Source organism: Astatotilapia calliptera, chromosome 4 (assembly GCF_900246225.1).
Source record: "Astatotilapia calliptera chromosome 4, fAstCal1.2, whole genome shotgun sequence".
In the NCBI taxonomy this organism is placed as follows: domain Eukaryota; kingdom Metazoa; phylum Chordata; class Actinopteri; order Cichliformes; family Cichlidae; genus Astatotilapia; species Astatotilapia calliptera.
This window is the reverse complement of record NC_039305.1, coordinates 932,642-952,032: the sequence shown is the minus strand read 5'-3', so window position 1 is coordinate 952,032 and position 19,391 is coordinate 932,642. Positions and strand designations below refer to the sequence as shown.

Here is a 19,391-nt window from a genome sequence, read left to right as displayed (position 1 = left end):
ACAAGCCGAGATCAAAGGGAGCGCGAGGGGACGACGGTGTCTGTGTTGCAACAATGTAGCAAGCGCATACCCGCCCCGCGCGCGCACACACCGAGAGCTGTACCCACCTACTACCGTTGTCATAGTTACCTACATACCCGACTGAACGGGTATGTGCACGAGCGAGAAGGGAGGGAGGGAAGGAAGGAAAGGGGGGGAGAAGCGAGAGAGGAAGGAGGGAGGAAAGGAAGGTAAGAAGGAGGGAGGGAGCGGAATTAGTCAGTGATAGAGGGGAGGAGAGGAGGCGAGGCGGCGGGTGTTCTGCCGAGGTGGACGTGGCGGGTCCGGCGGAGTGAGCTACGAGTGACGGGCAGCGGAGCCGAACCAAGGTGGACAGCCAGCCGGCCATGAAGCGGACCACCCGCAGGTAACGTCCGGCCGTTATCAGCCGCTTGCTCGGCGTCGCCGCGTCGCTCCGCTCGGTTTCCTGCTGTTTTACCGCGCCGCCGGACGCTCGATGACCGCCGTGCCGCCGCTCGGGCTCCGTAGTTTATTGGCTCCTTTTGTGTTGCGATGTCAGCCGCTCGCCGTAGCGCCGGAACCCCGTGGAGGGGGCCAGGCTAACCGCTGCCCCCGCTGCGCCCTCTCCCCGCCTCACTCTCACTTTCTCCCCCTGCTAGCAGTAGCAGCAGCAGCGCGCTAGTTTAGCAGGCTGCAGACGATAAACAAGATGGCCACTGGCTAGCTGCTAGCTAGCTAGCTAGCCAGCCAGCCAGCCAGCCAGATAGACATGGCAGCCTGCCCGTCTTTGTAGGGCTGTGAGGCGGCTGCGGAGCGTGTCCTTCCGCTGGCAGCCGTGGGTTTGTGTGTGCGAACCACAGTAAAAGTTGTGCAGAGTTGGCGAAGAATGTGGAGGTATTAGAGCGAGAGCGGAGAGGAGCAACCTCCGGGGAGAACCACCGCCAGCAGCCCGGGAGGCAGGCAGTGCGGCGGCTGCGTGGCGAGTGGAGGGGCCACCTGAGTGCTCGCGGGGTGACAGGTAATATGGAAGGGAGGAGCAGGTAATGTTCACCTGAGCGGCAGGGAGGCTAGGAAGCTGCAGCACTGTGCACAGAGCGGCTGTTCTACTTTACCTGAAAACTTTTCAGCGCATGTGTGTGGGAGGCCGCTGCATACACACAGCTGCAGCAGCTGACTGTCTCTTCTAATGACATCCTGCTCCTGCAAACAGCGCACCTCTGCAGGCCGACCTGTGCCCCATTTACATCTGCCACCACATCAGCTTTGTCTGCATGATGGCGGTGACCGGCTGACTGCAGTCTTACTGTTGTCATGCACCAGTGCAGAAACGGAACCGCAGCAGCTGTTTATAGGGATGTTCCCAAGAGTCATCTCTAACATTGGCGCTGGTATCTGCTCCCCTGAAAGTGTAAAAAATTTTGCTGTAAAGTTATTCAGACTGAGTTTTTCAGGCGTGCTCATGCTGCAGGTGCAGCCTCAAAACCTCAGTAGAGTCTCACCAGTCGCCACACATTAGGCGCCAGGGCCGGACACTAACGGTGGTGGCCTCAAGCCCCTGGGGGGCGGGGGGAATCCCAGGGAATCCTGGTTTCAAACTATGCTTGCATACCTGGCTTTCATGCTCAGAGGTGCTGCAGTGTTGGGGGTTTCCTCATGTCACTCTGATTGGCTTTAGCTGCTGTTGTCATGGTAAGCAACTCCTCTGTCTTCTCTCTACAGGCTCGTGATGGTCAGCCGTACCTGCTGACATCTGGCTGATCTTTCACTACGTCATCGTTTTCCAGAGGACGCTCTCAGGGACTCCCAACCCCCCCCCCCCCCCCCCCAGCCCCTCCTCCTGTGAGGGCCAGCAGACTTCACCAGCAGGAGGGGAGTGGAGGAGGAGGAGGACTTTTACCAACCTCAGCGATACCTCAGGTGTTGAAACGGAGCAGGTGAGGAGGATTAGCTCCGCCCCCTCACCATGACAGACTTGGAGAGTGAGTGCCTGAGCCTGGGCCTGCCCCCCGAATGCGGCTCGCCTCCCCTGCCGCTGGACTCCTCCCTGCAGGTGGACTGCGGTGCCGGGCCCGTCGGCTCAACCCCGACGCCCACTCTGGCCCTCCTCTCCTCCGACTGTCCCACGCCCACGCTCAGTTCACTGGCGGCGGAGATCGCAGAGCCGCTGGTGATGCTGCCGTGCGTGAAGAGCGAGCCGGAGGACTGTGACCTGGAGCCCATCAGGACCGTGGACCTGTCAGAGATCCAGCCGCTGTCCACCGCCGAGCTGGGCCAGGACCAGATCAAGATGGAGATCAGTGGCCTCGACTACATCAAGTCTGAGCACCACGGGAACCACCACCTGGGGCCGTTTCACCACAGTGACGTAACAGAGCTGGACTACAAGTTGCACTACGAGCCGAGCTCAGTGTTCGACTACATCTCCCAGGTAAAACGCCAGAGGCCGGCAGCTGAGAGCGACGACGCTGTTATTGTGTTATTATCGTTATTGTCATTCGTGCTTTTTCAAAGTATCTTCATAAATTGGGTATAAAGTTTTTCACATTCTGTGAATAAAAGCGCCCACCAGAGTCCATTTAAAGTTCTGCTGATGTAACAGAAACCCTGAGGTTGTTTATCCTGTCAGAGCAGCGTAAAAGGCTCAGTCCAACTCAGACGCCGTCAACGCCAAGCTGTTTTTTTTTTTTTTGTTTTTTTTTTACTTCTGTTGTGTTTGAAAGGTCTGAATATATTATATAAAGATGTGGCGTGTGTTTTGTTGTTGGTGGTATCTTTGTAGAAGTTTTGCGATCCATCCGAGGTGCGCTGTGAGTGTGCGTCCACTTCATGTTGTTAGTGCGATGGACGCTCTCACCTTTATGGACATCTGAGGTGATGTCGGGTGCTTCACGATTGCAGCTGCTGCCTTGTTTTCCTCGGCCTTCGTGCGGCTGTTATGCTGCAGGTTGTCATGTTTTGTCGGACGGTGCAATCAGTTACGCTCTTTGCGAGTGCTTCACCTTCCGCTGTGGCTTTTGGTTGCGTCCTGTTTGTTTATCTGACTTTAATCTGGTGTGCAGGGGACAGCTGTGATTGGCTCATGTAGGAAGAATGAATTGTCACTATTGGTTGATCGTGTTTAATTAAGTACAGGGAGACAAAATCACGGCAGAGATTAAAATTCAGTAAATTTGCAACCCTGAGAATTTTGCCAAAGCAGGAGGAGCCCAGGGGTCAGCTCAGGGCTCAGGTGTGTGGTTGGCAGGTAACTCGTCGCACACCTGAGGGTCAGAGGAGTGTGAGGAGGCCCTGTGAGTAAACCAAAGCATACAGAGGTTATTAAAAGTGGTAAGAGCAACACAACGAAGTGATAACTGTGACTTGAATAACTGAGTTTAATTTTTGCCATATTTGAGAAGTTGTAGTGTTTTTAGACGTGCTCTCCCTTTATGAGACTCTGGACCTGATCTGACGACAGCTGTACTAAGAGAAGCTCCTGTGATGACGTTCACAGAACTCTGGTGATTTATCCCCAAAGTTGAAACCTGTTAGGACAGCGGTCCCCAACCCCCAGGCCTTGGACCCATCATTTGGTACCGGGCCGTGCGAGTTGAGGCTTAGGTGTGAAATGTCTGGTTTTCAGGGTTTTTATCGGTTTTCAGCGTTATTTTGTTATCGTTTTATCGTTTACTCGGTTTTCCTGGGTCTTTTCACGTGTGTTATGAATAAATCTTCTTTTTTTCGGTGCCGGTACTAGTTTTATTTTGTTGTATTTATCCGCGACACCTTAAAGGCCGGTCCGTGAAAATATTGTCGGGCATAAACCGGTCCGTGGCGCAAAAAAAGTTGGAGACCGCTGTGTAAGGAGATCAGAGCATTTTGGAGATGACTTTGTATTTTTGTATTGCTGTTTGTATATGAAGGAAAGGGCCTCAGTGCTTCCTTTATGACAGGGATGGGGGGACTCCAGGCCTCGAGGGCCGGTGTCCTCGATCCAACACAGCTCATTTAAATCTCCTGAAGTTGTAATGAACTAATCATGTGATTCAGGTGTGTTGACCCAGGGAGTGATCTAAAACCTGCAGGACACCGGCCCTCGAGGCCTGGAGTTGGACACCCCTGCTTTATGAGCTCCTTTAGTGTAGTAAACACTTGAGGGTTCATTTATGAAAGGAGATATTTCCATTGCATAATTCATAGCAACACTGTCAGACTGAATTGAACCACAATTAATGATAATCTGGGTTTTTATTATCTGACTTTTTACTACAACCCTCATTTACAAACACTCTTTCCTGTGCCTAATCACCTTGTCTAACATTCCCACTCTCGCACTCTGGGTTCAGTATCTTGCCCGAGGGCACTTCAGCCCACTGACCTTCTGATTGGTTGTCTCCCTACTAGAGCTGGGCGATAGAACGATAACGATATGTATCGCGATATAACTTTTACTCGATAGAGAAATTAAGCTATCGCGATAGACCTCGCCGCTCTTGTCCTCAGCCGATCCAAATTCAGTAGCGCAGAGCTGAACCAATCACAGCCGCAGCGTCACGTCGCGTGACTTGCTACGCACAGCACAAGTGCCAAGCCGCACGTGTGTTTGTTTGGGAAGCAGCCAGCGCATAATGGAGGAAATGAGTGTGCTGACTAGAAAAATCAACCGAGCGTGACCGAAGAGAAAACAGATGATGGTTCCAACGCCGGAGAGATTGTCGAACGGAAGAGCCATAGAAGCTCCGTAGTGTGAAGGTATTTCGGCTATTTCAAGTCTGACAAAAAACAGAGTAGCGTGCACTGTAAATTGTGCCGAAAGCAAGTCTGGAAATACAATAAACTGGTGCATGCGTCACACTGTGCGCCACGTTATTGTTTCGGTGAAATGAATTTCTACAATACTGTTAATTCTACTCTCTGCAGTGTTTAAATGCTTACACATACACACAGTTACTGTCCGTCCACACATACGACTCGGTTCTGCTTCTATGCCCCAGCTTTGTTTACTTTTTCCCACCGAGGCTTCTAGACTTCTGATTGGCCAACATTTCTGCACGGTTAGGAATCTAGCGCCACCTGCTGCTTTGGCATGTTCATAGCAGCGTTTTCCTTCATTTCTGCCTTTATGTGTGGACGGGATTATTTTTTAAAACGAAAACGGAAAATCTCAGTTTTCAAAAATACCCGTGTACGTGTGGACGTAGCCTCAGTCTCTGACTGGAAGCACTAATTCGTCATTCGGCTTTTGTCAGACTAAAGTAACTGTTAAAACTGTTTGAAAAGCTCAGCTATACAACAAGGAGAGATTGAGAATTTCCTTTTAGTTCTCAGTTTATTTGATATTGACAAAAGTTAGTCAGTTTTGTCTGTTCTTCTGTAAAACAAACTAAGATTTATTTTTAGAATTAATATTTTGTTTCTAAGTGGAATTGACAATTTAGTCTGTTTCATTTGTTCTATTTTGAAACTTAAACGCTTTAGCGGCTGCCTTTTGTGTAGTTTGCAATATTTGCCTTTATTTATCTGAAAAAGTCTAATGTTCCTTAAGTACATCTACCCTGTTGAACTTATTATGGGAAATAAATATTTAAAAACAAGCTGCTGATTATTTCACATTTTACTTGTGAGCAACGGCACATTTAAATCTTACAAATATAGTTATTTGGCTTATATCGTGATAGATATCGTTATCGCCTGAAATGAAAAAAACATATCGTGATATGAAAAAATCTCATATCGCCCAGCTCTACTCCCTACCAATCAGAAGGCTGTGGCTCTTGGTCAAAGTGCATAATAGGTTCTCTGCAGTTTAGTAGTGTCTGCTGTTGTGTTGCTGTCTTACATGGTTGTTGTGACTTTTCTCTTTTGTGAGTCGGGTCAGCGATGGAGGAAATCGTAGATGACCCACAACATGAAGTGGCTTCCCTCCGCTGGTGTCCTTCACTGTGTTCATGATGATGTTTTTATGATGAAGGTTCCTTCTTCGTGTAGATGGTTCCACATTTAAGCTGCTCAGTAAGAAAATGCTGTTTTCCTCGGATCAGGAAGAACCTCAGTGAGCCGCTGCAGGTCTGTTGCTGTGGCATGGAGGGAGCTGAGGTTATACCAAACTGTCGTCTAACTGTTGTTAGACGAAGCTGGGAGCCGTCGCTGCGAGGAGCTCCGAGAGGACTCTCAGCTTCTCCTCATCATCGGGCTCACGACTGCAAATCCTTTTAAAGCAAACACCTGAGCTGATCCCACTCCTGTTTATCTCATTTAAACAGCTCAGAGGGACAAACCACACACTGCATCATTCTGAACACTTATTTGAATATGAAGTAGGGGCGATATGGCCTAAAATCCATATCGCGATATAATTTGAAGCATGTGCGGTAACGATATATATCACGATATATTCTTTTCTTCACTATAAGGACTTAAAATCCTTTAATGTTCTCAAAAATCGAGAGTGTGCCTTATGTATGAATTCTGGTTGTGCTTACTGACCTCGAACCGATTTTGGCAGAAATCTGTTAAAAAATGTTTTTGTACAACTTTGGTAAGCCGCACAGCTTGATGGATCGTCAGAGCATTACGGCTGCCGTAGGGAGGAGCTTCGCGGAGCAATCTGGGTCCAAAACTCCGTCCTCTTCAGGTCCCAAAGTCAAACGAACACTGAGAGTTAAAAACGTCTAAATTCTTTCATCTTTAATTAAATCATCAGCGTTGCTGCTTTAGCAGGTGTAACAATTAAGTTTAACATCCATGAAAACAGAATTTATTAAATTTAAAGGAGTTAGAAGTTAACAGGAAGTTAGCTCGCTAGTTTCCACCTAAACATTTCATATCATGTTCTGACTGAGAGATTTCTGAAAAAAATCAAACGTACAGCTCTGCTATCACTTCCAACATAAATGAAGACAGAAAACTAAACAGCAGTGGCGTTTGCAGGGTTACTGAAGTTGGACTACCTGGTATATAATGTTGTGCTACGTGATTGCTAGCGACACAGCTATGTTAGCATAACATTAGCACAGTGAAGCTGGAGGATGAACACCAACTTTTTTTCCACTCGATAAAAGTTAACGTGAGGGATTCTGGTGGTCAGGGACAAATGCAGTCGCATGGCAGGATGCTGTACACGGGCCAAACTTCAGTCAGGAGAACAACTGAGATTATTCATCCACAATACGAGGCTAGTTATTAATATACTGAAACAACATGGGAACAGAGCAGCTGCGAGAGAATTCAACATTAATGAATCGATGTTACGGAAGTGGAGGAAGCGCAGTTTTTGGCTTTCCCCATATTTCAAATGTGCTTCATCTCTTTGCTATGACTGTCGCCCGCCATCATTTGCAGATGATAATGGTTGTAACCGCTGCGATGCTTTTGACCAAAACAAGCGCAGCTTGATGACATCATCAACATGTGCTATCGCGATAGAGCGGTATAGTCAAAATTTCTATCGTTGGCCAAATTTATATTGTTTATATCGCCCACCCCTGATATGAAGCAGAGTCTGAGCTTTAGCCCTGAGGCTAGCCATCAGTTTAGTAATCGGGTATTCTATTGATTGAGTAATTGGATACTTTTGTCTTTGAAAATGCAGTGTTATCTATAAAAAACATTTCATTTTGTATTTATCTGCTATGTTTCTTTTAAAGAAAACATCTTCGTAAGAAATTACAAGTACAGTGATGTTAAAATAAGATGCATGCCTTAGTTTTGGCTGTGTGTGTGTGAGCGCCTTTAAAGAAGCACATGGTGGCTGCAATGAAGGAAGTCGAGCGTGTCGGCATTCTCGCTATCGAAGCAAAAACTGTTAGTTTGAATAATCGAGTTATTTGATGAATCGTGGTGAGGCTGCTGCGTCATTGTCCGAGGTCTGAAAGCAGATCAGGGCTGAAACTCTCAGACAGCCTTTCATGGAGGTCGGTCACACAAGACTCTCTCAGTGTGTTTTTATCACAGCCATGTGAAATTTGTCCTTTTAAACAGCTGAATTCACAATAAAGTCATTCTCACACTGTGTGGGCCACGCCTCTGTGAACTCAGGTGTTTTTAAGCCTGAGTGGCACAGGCGTATAAAATCCAGCACCTGCAAACTGGAAGTGCACAAAGAGCCGTCCATGGAGGTATCTCAGGCCCGCGATGTGAACGTCCCACACACACTGACGTCTTGTAGGAAGTCTTCCAAGATCTAGTGGGGGTTCATAAAAGCTGCAGGTCTGTGTGGACAGAAAGGGTGTGATTGAATCCCCGCCCACATTAATGCTGTCTAGTACTGACAGTGATGCTTCCTCTGTAGTCTTTTATCATGCAGTTTACTGTAGAGTCAGTTGAGCAATAGCAACAAAGAGCAGAGAAATGCAAAGATTTGTCTGAGAACAGAGTGCAGACACGCAGCAGTGTGAAAACAGCAGAACAGCATCAAACATGAGTGCATGAACATCTGCTGCATCAGCAGCTGAAGGTCACAGTTCTTGTCTTCCTTGAGGTTTTGTCGCTGAGAGCAGACCAGAAATCAGAGGCTGATTTGCTGTTCTTTATCATTTAGCCTGGAGAAACGGTTTGTTGCTTTATAAGAAATCATCACTGTTTGAAGAAAATAAGAACAACCCAGGTTTCTCTTCAGCTCTGTAGCCAGGCTGACAAACAGAGCTCTGTTGAGCCAACCATCCCTTTAACGTTTAACGTTCATAACTTCTTCACTAATAAAATGTTGGTCAGCAGACCTGATGTGCTCGATGCTCAGGTTGAGCAGATGTGACTGCAGCTGTTTTCTTGTTGTAGGTCACTGACACTCTGGAGTACATCAAGTCGGACCACCACGTGGACCTACAGTGTTACTACACCACCGATCTGAGCGCGCTCAAGTCGGAGTACCCCGAGACCAACGCCATGTCCGCCCACCTGCAGCACAACGGCCTCGAGTCCATCCACATGGCCGAGCTGCGCACGGAGCTCAACAAGCTGCGCCCCGACTCCCTGCACTTGGACAGCATCGGCAAACCGGACGCTGAGTTCGGAGGGGGGGCGCTGTACGAGCTGCAGCCCACACACGTGGGGAAGTCCTCCACAGAGGCGATGATGGCGGCAGGAAGGGCAGGAGGGAGTCTGGTGGTCACGACTAAAACACAGAGCCCAACGGTGAGGAAACCTCGCAACATGCAGGGTGAAAAACCATTCTCCTGCACGCAGTGCGGGAAAAACTTCAGCACGCTGGGAAACCTGAAAACGCACCAGCGCATACACACGGGCGAGCGGCCGTACACCTGCTCACAGTGCGGCAAGAGCTTTGGCCAAGCGGGCAACCTCAAGCGGCATCAGCTCATCCACACAGGCCAGAAGCCGTACGTCTGCGCCCACTGCCCCAAAGGCTTCACCAAAGCCGACGACCTGCGCTCACACCAGCGGCTGCACACCGGCGAGCGCCCGTTCATCTGCACCACCTGCGGCAAGAGCTTCAGCCAGTCCAAGGAGCTGAAGGCGCACCACCTGAGCCACACGGGCGAGCGTCCGTACTGCTGCCAGCACTGCGGCAAGAGCTTCACCAAGGAGACGAGCTACCGCAACCACGTCCAGATCCACACCGGCGAGAAGCCCTTCACCTGCTCGCAGTGCGGAAAGACTTTCAGCAACTCGGGCGTCTTAAAAACCCACGAGAAGATCCACACGGGCGAGCGGCCGTTCGGCTGCACGCAGTGCGGGAAGAGCTTCGGCCGTCTCGGCCACCTGAAGGCGCACCAGCAGATCCACACGGGCGAGCGGCCGTACGCCTGCCCCCAGTGCGGGAAGACTTTCAGCCAGTCGGGCCACCTCAAAGCACACGAGCAGATCCACAAGCGAGAGCGAGCGGACACGGCGAGCACCAGCAGTGACGGCGGCAGCAGCGCCGTGGGCAGTGACAGTAGCTAACTGCAAACCCTTTAACCTCCGGAAAAACAAAGTATTATTCCTTTTTTTTTTTATAAATACGATATATAAAGCTTTTCCTCATGAGTTTTTCTTACATTTTCATACCTTTTGTGCTCTTTTTGCATTTTATCTGTGGGCAGGGCGGACTGACGCATTTGCTCTTATGCAAGTGTCTGTGTGTGCATACACGTTATATACCGTGTGTCTGGGGTGGCGGGTGGGTGGGGCTGTAGATAATCTTTAAACTGGACTGACTGTAGAGTACCAGGACTTATTTTTGGAGACCTTAACAAGCACAAATACTTAAGAGACCAACAGTTTGAGTACTTCATTTTTGTATTTCCTGTTTTTTACTGACTCAGACCAGCAGTTCCTGACAGACCGTGACCCCGTTTACCGAAAACTGCACACTCACGGCACTGACACGCCATCTCGGTACGCTCTAAAGGAACACGAAAGGGTCCAAAATCCCAGCCTCCCATTCTACAGCGCGCTAGAATCGGGCTTCGTAGTCCAGTCACTCTGTGTTGTCGCTGATAACTGATGGAAGCTTTATCCTTCCTCTGTAACTTAAATCTATGTGACCCGAACAATATCGGCTGCAGTTCTGATTCATTCAGGTTTCTGTGAAATATCTCACGAGTCTGCTGTGCTCTCCACCGTCCCTGCAAAGAGATCAGCCTGGAGAAATAGTTTGCTGCTTTATAAGAAAGCCCTCCGCAAAGCCAGAACATCTTACTATTCATCACTGATTGAAGTAAATAAGAACAACCCCAGGTTTCTCTTCAGCTCTGTAGCCAGGCTGACAAACAGTCAGAGCTCTGTTGAGCCAACAATCCCTTTAACGTTAACTAGTAATGACTTCATGAACTTCTTCACAAATAAATTTTTATCATTAGAGAAAAAATTACCAGTAATCATCCCACAGATGTAATATTATCTACAGTTACTCTTAGTACCATTGATGTTAAGTTAGACTCTTTTTCTCCAATTGATGTTTCTGAGTTAACTTCAATAATTACTTCCTCCAAACCATCAACGTGTCTTTTAGACCCCATTCCTACAAAACTGCTCAAAGAAGTCCTGCCATTAATTAATTCTTCGATCTTAAATATGATCAACCTATCTCTAATAATCGGCTATGTACCACAGGCCTTCAAGCTGGCTGTAGTTAAACCTTTACTCAAAAAGCATCTCTAGACCCAGCAGTCTTAGCTAATTATAGGCCAATCTCCAACCTTCCTTTCATATCAAACATTCTTGAAAGAGTAGTTGTCAAACAGCTAACAGATCATCTGCAGAGGTTTATTTGAAGAGTCAAAGGAGCTTGCAAAGAAAAGCGTCTGGACTTCTTTAAGTTGCTTGAAGACGTTTCACCTGTGCTGCAGTGGTTTGTATCATATCTATCTAATAGACTCCAGTTTGTGCATGTAAATGGAGAGTCCTCTTCACACACTGAGGTTAATTATGGAGTTCCACAGGGTTCAGTGCTAGGACCAATTCTGTTTACATTATACATGCTTCCCTTAGGCAGTATCATTAGAAGACATAGCATACATTTACACTGCTATGCAGATGACACCCAGCTCTATCTGTCCATGAAGCCAGATAACACACACCAATGAGTTAAACTGCAGGAATGTCTTAAAGACATAAAGACCTGGATGGCCGCTAACTTTCTGCTTCTTAATTCAGATCAAACTGAGGTTATTGTACTCGGCCCTGAAAATCTTAGAAATATGGTATCTAAGCAGATTCTTACTCTGGATGGCATTACCTTGGCCTCCAGTAACGCTGTGAGGAACCTTGGAGTCATTTTTGACCAGGACATGTCCTTCAACGCACATATTAAACAAATATGTAAGACTGCTTTCTTCCATTTGTGCAACATCTCTAAAGTTAGAAATATAGAAGCTGATCACAAACTTAGTTACTGATCAGAGCTCAGATTTTTTTTTTACAGGAACTGTAACTTTTTACAGTGTTGCTGTTGTAGTAAAACCTACAAACTAGCTGGAATGGTTTGGTCTACACTAGGCTTTTATTTTGAAACTCGGTGGAATCTCTGTGCCTATTCTGTCCAGCCGGGGGATTGTTAGGTTTTTTTTTTTTTTTTTGTTTGTTTTCTTTCTCTTATACTTGTCAGCCGGAAGTGACTTGAATGCGTGGCGTTCACTGACAGCAGAGCGATCAGCGGTCCCGCTCGTGGAAAGGGAAGCTCGCTGTTCTTCCAGTTTTGATTTTTCTCATTGATTCTCGAGGGTAACCTTGTGGGCGATAAACGGGTGTAGTGGGTCATGAGGTTGAGCCACAGCTGCAACATGAAGCCCCTAACAGAGCCTTCAGTATTCTCATAAGTGTACAACGTTCGTGTCTGCGAGCTCGCGTGAATCTGACCTTGGACCGACTCTGTTACAGCGTTGTAGTTTTTATGTGAAAAGAAGAAACGTCGCATTTCTCGGTGAACGGGGTCTGACCTCTTCAGGTTCGTCCATTTGTGTTTTTGGCAGTCAAAGTACTTAAACTCAGGTGAGAGTACTTCCTGCCAGTTTACTAGTATTTTACTTGCAGGTGTGGGTACTCGCAGGATGTGGATGTACTGTTAAACTCTTTGATCTTTTCCACGTTTTTATTGAGCAGTATTGATTGATCGGGACACGGCAGGCGTCTTTTTGTTGCTGATGATAATCACGTGACGGTTTATTATTATTATTATTATTATTATTTTAAATAATTTGTTAAAGTCAGTTTTTACCGTTGTTGGGCTCCAGAGGACCAAAATTCATCATCAGCACAAAGGAGCCCAACCCCCCCCTCCCCTCCCGTCTAGATCGCTCACTGTGTACAAATCTATTGATTATGTCATTCCTACAAAATAAAATGTAATAAAAGTTAAAAAAAGAGAAACAGAAGGTGGAGGCAATTGAGCATCTTGTACTGGAAGAAAGTTAATAAAGAAACTAATGATACATGTTGCAGTTTCCGTCTGTTTCTGCTGGAATGTGTCGGCTTGTTTTCAGAAACAGGAAGTCTGCCGTCCTCACAGAGTCATGAAGGGGGGGGGGTTTATCTATTGAGACCAAACAGGTTGTATGGAAACAAACTCAAAAGCTTTAACATGGGAGTCTATGGGGACTGACTCACTGCTGCCTCTGCTGGACACCAGAGGAACTGCAGGTAGGAGCTGCTGTTGTTCGGTCTCTAACGCCGAAACATGTCCAGCAAAAATGCTGAGAACTAGTTTTTGAAACATCCTGCAGGTATCCACCTTCTCAGAGTAAGAGCTGTGCCATAAAAATATGGATGATTGTGAATAATAAGCTGGAGTAGTTCATCTTACTGTGATCGATTTCTTTAACAGCTGATGCAAAGATGTATATGTTTTGAATTTCTGTTCATGAAGCAGAAGAAACAGTTGCTATGAGGTGAAAAGGATGTGAAGGTGTGTTTTAAAAATACTTTTTACTGCCTTTGGTTGATATTTGAGAATAAAGACGTTTCGTTTGAGTAACGCGGAAGTTTGTGAGCACAGACATTCATTTCAGACACTTTTTGGGTTTTGTTGCGTTTTATTTGTTGAAGCGGAACACAGAAGACCTGCAAGCACAGCAGTAAAGTTTCACCAGCATAAGCCAAGAAAATGCTTCCCCTCACAAACCCTCCATCTTTAGACCGCCTGTGGTTTCCTGTGAAGCAGGAAACTGGTATGATGTGAAGGTGAGAAGCGATCTTCAGGTGGAGGTGTGCACTCGCCCAGCATGAAGGACGGTGAAGAAAGGTGGAGATCCGACTCCAACCCCGGGCAGGCAGACACGTGATTGGCCTCAGATGGTTTCCTCCACAACCTTTGTGATGATTGTTTTGGTTGTGGTGGAGGTAGAGGAGGAGAGCGAAGATCTGCGTGGGAAATGAGACAAAGCTGGTCAGAGATGCTCGTCTGAAAAGCAGAACCCGCTCACACGTTTACAGGTAGGTGCTGTAGTGCAACTCCCAAGTTTCCAACATCAGTTGACCAAAATGAGCAGAAGCCAAAACATCTACAAACTGAAGTAAAAACGAGTGCCAGACGGTGGTTTTGTGTAATGCCAGTTTGCACCACAAGAGGGCACAAAGAGGCAGTGCAACTTCCTGTGACCAGCAGGACAGGAAGAACATGAATGTGAGTTTGGACACTTAGATAAACACTCTTTTTCTTCTAAGCTAACGAGGAGCTTAAATTCTGCATATTCAGAAAACTGTGGTGAACAGTTTACTTCTATTTTACAGAGGGGAATTACACAATGTACCATTAAAGGTACATTGATCAGGACGTTCCAGATTGAACTAATGTTAGCAGCCGATGGTAACACTAAAACTAAGGATATTTCCTCTGTATATTTAAGTTTTCCAAGTAACCTCTGTAAGGAGAAGGAGGAGAGAGCAGGGCCACAGAGAGCCGAGGCCGTCCTGGTGAGCTCTTCTTACCCGCCTCCCTCTCCGTCGAGCAGCCTCCTGTACTCGGCGATCTCCAGCTCTAGTCTGGTCTTGATGTCCAGGAGAATCTGGTACTCCTGTCCCTGCCTCTCCAGGTCTGCTCTGAGCTGCACCAGCTGCTCCTCCAGACTGCTCACCTGCACAGGTGAACCCGGTGTGAGTGTAAAAGCTGAAAGCAGCTGACGGAACATTTGGATGCGACCCCATGAGAGCAGAACTCACCCTCATCTGGAATCCTTCCATCTTCATGCCGTAGCTGCCCTGGACTTCGGCGAGTTGGGCTTCAAGGGACATTTTCTGTAAAAACATGAGCAGGTCAGAGACAGAAGCTCTACCTGTGGATGAGGTCGTGACATTGGGCTACATTTCAGCCACCTCTCTGCGACTCAGGATTTTAGGAATCAGAGGAAACGAGGCCACGATGTGAAGATGTAACTGAACCAGCCTGATGTTACTCCCCAGGGAGGATTTTCTAAAACCCAGAACTTAGGACCCTCACAATTCCTGTTCTTTGACTTTGTCCTTTGACATTTTGAATGAGGACCCCTCTGTGCCCTCTTCTAACTCCCTCTGTCCAGCAGCCTCCGGCACTAACATTAGAGAGACTGGTGGCTGCTGTATTCTTGTTTATTTTCAGGGATCAGAACTGACCCTGAGCTGGCTTTCCTCTGGCTAATGTTAGCTAACAGTATGTTACCTGCTCATAGGGCTCGATGCTTGGACCACTGATGTTCAAGCTCATCATTAACCGTTTGACATTTTTAATGAGTTGCTCTCATTAGATAAAGTTATTATTAAAAATGTATTGATGTAATTATGAGTTAAATGGTTCATCTCACCATGCTGAGCTGAGACTGGAGCTCAATCTCCAGAGCCTGAAGCTGACTCTTCACTTCCTTTACTTCCACGGTTGATGTCTTCAGTGTCATTTCTGTGGCTGCCACCTCCTTGGTGAGGACCTCCGACTGAAAGAAGAAAAAGAGGAAGTAATGAACAAAAACGAGCTGCTGCAGGTTTCTGTTGAATAGCAGAAAGCTGACGTACCTTGGCCTGGAACCAGCCCTCTGCGTCTTTGAGCGCTTTGGCGGCGACGGTTTCGTAGTGCTCTCTGATCTCCTCCATGACTTTGTTGAGGTCCTGCTGAGGAGCAGCGTCCACCTCCACATTCACCTGACCGCTCATCTGAGTGCGCATGGACACCAGGTCCTAAAGGACAGGGAGGCGGGGCTAAGGATACCAGTATGTTTTAACATTGCGTGTGAGACGGATCTGCTTACCTCCTCGTGGTTCTTCTTCATGCTTGCCAGATCGTCCGTCAGGGCTTCGATCTGCATGTTCAGGTCAGTCTTGGCCACGTCCACCTCTCCCAACAACGCCTTCAGCCCGGCGATGTCGGCCTCGACCGACTGACGCATCCCCAGCTCGTTCTCGTACCTGTTAAAGTTAAAGACACAGAAAATAATGGGTTAGTTCTCCATCCATCCATCCATTCGCTTCCGCTTATCCTTTTCAGGGTCGCGGGGGGCGCTGGAGCCTATCCCAGCTGTCATAGGGCGAGAGGCGGGGTACACCCTGGACAGGTCGCCAGTCTGTCACAGAGCCAACACACAGGGACAGACAACCATTCACACCTAGTGACAATCTGGATTATCCAATTAACCTATCCCCACAAGCTGCATGTCTTTGGACGGTGGGAGGAAGCCGGAGTACCCGGAGGGAACCCACGCAAACACGGGGAGAACATGCAAACTCCACACAGAAAGACCTGATGGTGGAATTGAACTCAGGACCTTCTTGCTGTGCGGCAACAGTGCTAACCACCGTGCCACCGTGCTGCCCTTAGTGCTGGGTTAGTTCTGATGAATAAAATCCAAACAACAATTCTGTGAATAACTTTTATCAGCATTTGGTGTTTGTGCTGATTTCGAGACAAAAACCAGAACTCTATTTTTTTCTTTTAGTAATCTTGAGGCTCGTTTCTACGGATTAAACAGTTAAATGTTCAAATAAACTTTAATAAAGAGAAATGAATCTTAGACTTTCTGAGAAACATCTGCTAAAATCATCTTTAAATTCTAACAAATGAGCTCCAATGAGTTCTCATGTTTATCTAATCTAAGTCTAATTTTTGCTCTTGCTGGACGATGTTTGGGGGATTTTTCTGGATGAGAGAAAATCAAAAAATCAGACTGAGGAGTTTGTCTGTTCTTGATGTTTTTCTACCAGCAGACAGCAGAGGGGGCTGAAGAGAGGCAATATCACAGTAGGGAGGTTTTCACTGTCAGGACGTCTATTTCAGAGCATTTTTCTGTCAGAAGAAAACGGCAGCAAGAAAGTACAAAGAACACATGAAGAGAAATAAAAGGTAAAAAAAGAAAAAAAAGGAGCCACTGACTTCAACCTGAAGTCGTCTGATGCGAGCCGGGCGTTGTCGATGCTCAACATGACGGTACCTTTGGCGATGATGGCATCCTGGATCTGAAAACCAGCACAGAGCCACAAAAAAAGGGAAATCAATCAATGGTAGATTATCAATAATGCTAATCAGATGATGCCATTCAGTAAAGAAGGGTTAATAAATCAAACATTACAGAGAATAACAACAAAGCCAATCAGATCTCTTCACGTCGTAACACGCCCATCAGTCGCAGCAGCTTCTTTAATGTGAAAAACCAAAGCTCGTGTTTCCTGTTGGAGCCAAACGAAGACCAAAAACAAGTGACTGGTTTACAGGTGACATCAGTCTTGGAGGGCGTGGCTGCTTCACTCGGAGCACTCTCACACAGGTGTGGTTCACCTCAGATCTCCATCCCCTCACTGGGAGCCTCCCACCAGATTACTGACACTACTCTTCTTTCCAGCCTCTCGGTCAAAAGCTGCTGTGATTACAAAGGTTTTCTATTCTTTCTCAAAATCACCAGAAGGTTCGAGTGCTTTTTTTAAATTGTAAAAGTATGAATGAAGCCCCAGCAGTGCAAACATCTTTCTGGACTGCACTGTGAGTGGATTTGTTAAAAACAAGAAAAATCAAATGTAGGTTTTCTCCAACTTTAAATATGAGTTTTTCAGGCACAACAAAACATTGTTCACTTGAGCTTCCATGCAATTTCAAACTTTATTTTTATGTCTTTTCATAAAACATTATGTGATTTCATAAATGTAAACTTTAAAATGTGGACCAATAGGAGCGGAGACCCCTGAACACCATCTGCCCCGTTTCCTCACCTTGGCATGCAGCTCGGCGATGGTGGCGTAGAAGGCGCTGTAGTCCCTGGCGGCCGGGCCAGCCTTCGTCTCCACGAACTGCTTGATCTTCAGCTCCAGCTCGCCGTTGGCCTTCTCCAGCGACGCCACTTTGGTGAGATAGTTGGCGAGACGGTCGTTCAGGTTCTGCATGGTGAACTTCTCGTTGCCGATGACGTTGTCGTCCATCCCTGCTCCTCCGCCAAAGCCACCCCCAAATCCTCCACCTGCAGCAAATCCTCCACCTGCAGCAAATCCTCCACCTGCACTGAAAGCTGCACCAGCTCCTCCACCGAGGCCGCCACCAACGGCGAAGGTTCTCCCGGCCTGTGAAACCCTGACACTACCGCCTCCTCCAGCAACGCTGTATGAGCTCATGCTTCTGGATGAACGGCTGCTGCCAAAGCCTCCACCGATGGAGCCTCGTGAGAGCATCATGGTAGTCATAGTGATGGAGCAGAAAAGAGGAGGTGCTTGTCAGTCTGTCTTCTCCGGTGGAAGGAGCAGGAGAGAAGTGAGGAGAGAGTGAGGAGGTCGCTGCTTTTAAAGCTTCTCAGGTGGGCTGAACTGCAGGTACAGGGGCAGGGTTAGGGGGGAGGGTCGGGGAGGGCAGGGCTGGAGGGGAGGGCCGCGGTCCACAATGTCCTACCTCCAGCTTGAATTCTTTTCTCCGACTTCATTCGGCACTTTTGCACACCATGACATATATTTACACACATATTTTTGTCCTTTTATATTTTTATGTATATTCATGTTTAGCCCTATATCTGTAGCTCAATATGTATCTATTGATATCTCTGTTTCTACACTTCATGTTATATGAATGCTTGGCGTTTGTTGTATGTGTGCTGCTGTGACCGCTCAGTGTCCCTCTGGGATCAATAAAGTCTCTCTGATTCTGATTCATGAGACACAAACGGGAGAGACGTTTTCCGTGTGAGGCACGGCAGAGCTCAGAGGCTTCATGTTTCCATGTTATCTGTCTGAACACGACAGCAGCTGAGACCAAATCTTCGTCCTGACCCGGCTGCTCTGACAGATCCTCAGCTGATCTGCAGAGACACAGAGAGCACATTCCTCCATTATTAACTTCTCTCGTTGTTTGAGGGGAATTTTTGCTTCTTTCCCGTTACACTCGTTACATCCATCAACACACACAGCTGCCCCTCCCTAAGCCTGCAGTTCCTCTGACATCCACTAGAAGCTCCAGCAGTGAGTCAGTCCTATAGACTCTCATTTTAAAAAGTTAATTTCATCCATTTTCTTCTGCTTCTCTGGGGTTGAGTCCTGGGGACAGGAAGACAGGACAAGGACAACTATATGCTTTAGCAAAAAGGAAAGTTTGAAGCCTGATCTTGAAAGTAGAGATAGTGTCTGTCTCCTGAATCCAAACTGGAAGCTGGTTCCACAGAAGAGGGGCCTGAAAACTGAAGGCTCTGCCTCCCATTCTACTTTTAAATACTCTAGGAACAACAAGTAGGCCTGCAGAGCGAGAGTGAAGTGCTCTAATAGGGTGATATGGTACTACAAGGTCATTAAGATAAGATGGGGCCTGATTATTTAAGAGCTTGTATGTGAGGAGCAGGATTTTGAATTCTGGATTTAACAGGAAGCCAAAACAGGAGAAATCTGCTCTCTCTTTCTAGTCCCTGTCAGGACTCTTGCTGCAGCATTTTGGATTAGCTGAAGGCTTTTCAGGGAGTTTTTAGGACTTACAGTCCTAAAAACTGGACGAATTACAGTCGTCCAGCCTGGAAGTAATAAATGCATGAACTAGTTTTTCAGCTTCAAAGCTG

General features: G+C 47.2%; 2 protein-coding genes across 3 annotated transcripts; one reads left to right on the top strand and one right to left on the bottom strand.

Moving 5' to 3' along the window:
• Positions 1-232: 232 nt before the first annotated feature.
• Positions 233-9,963, top strand: LOC113020135 (zinc finger protein 260). Of its 2 annotated transcripts, none has more exons than XM_026163849.1 (3): positions 233-406; positions 1,720-2,428; positions 8,755-9,963. In XM_026163849.1, the coding sequence occupies exons 2-3, from the start codon at positions 1,964-1,966 to the stop codon at positions 9,877-9,879; spliced, it is 1,590 nt and encodes a 529-aa protein (XP_026019634.1). In that variant the 5' UTR covers positions 233-406; positions 1,720-1,963; the 3' UTR covers positions 9,880-9,963. The 2 variants fall into 2 exon arrangements, with proteins under 2 accessions (XP_026019634.1, XP_026019635.1); XM_026163850.1 differs by lacking the exon at positions 233-406 and adding an exon at positions 473-1,018.
• A 3,465-nt stretch (positions 9,964-13,428) lies between these two features.
• LOC113020137 (keratin, type I cytoskeletal 50 kDa-like) lies at positions 13,429-18,117 on the bottom strand. The gene is made up of 8 exons (XM_026163854.1): positions 17,578-18,117; positions 16,748-16,830; positions 15,630-15,786; positions 15,397-15,558; positions 15,192-15,317; positions 14,575-14,649; positions 14,344-14,489; positions 13,429-13,776 (listed from the first exon to the last, which is right to left on the bottom strand). Exons 1-8 carry the CDS (start codon positions 18,040-18,042, stop codon positions 13,704-13,706), a joined length of 1,287 nt encoding a protein of 428 aa, XP_026019639.1. The 5' UTR covers positions 18,043-18,117; the 3' UTR covers positions 13,429-13,703.
• Between the last annotated feature and the right edge of the window lie 1,274 nt (positions 18,118-19,391).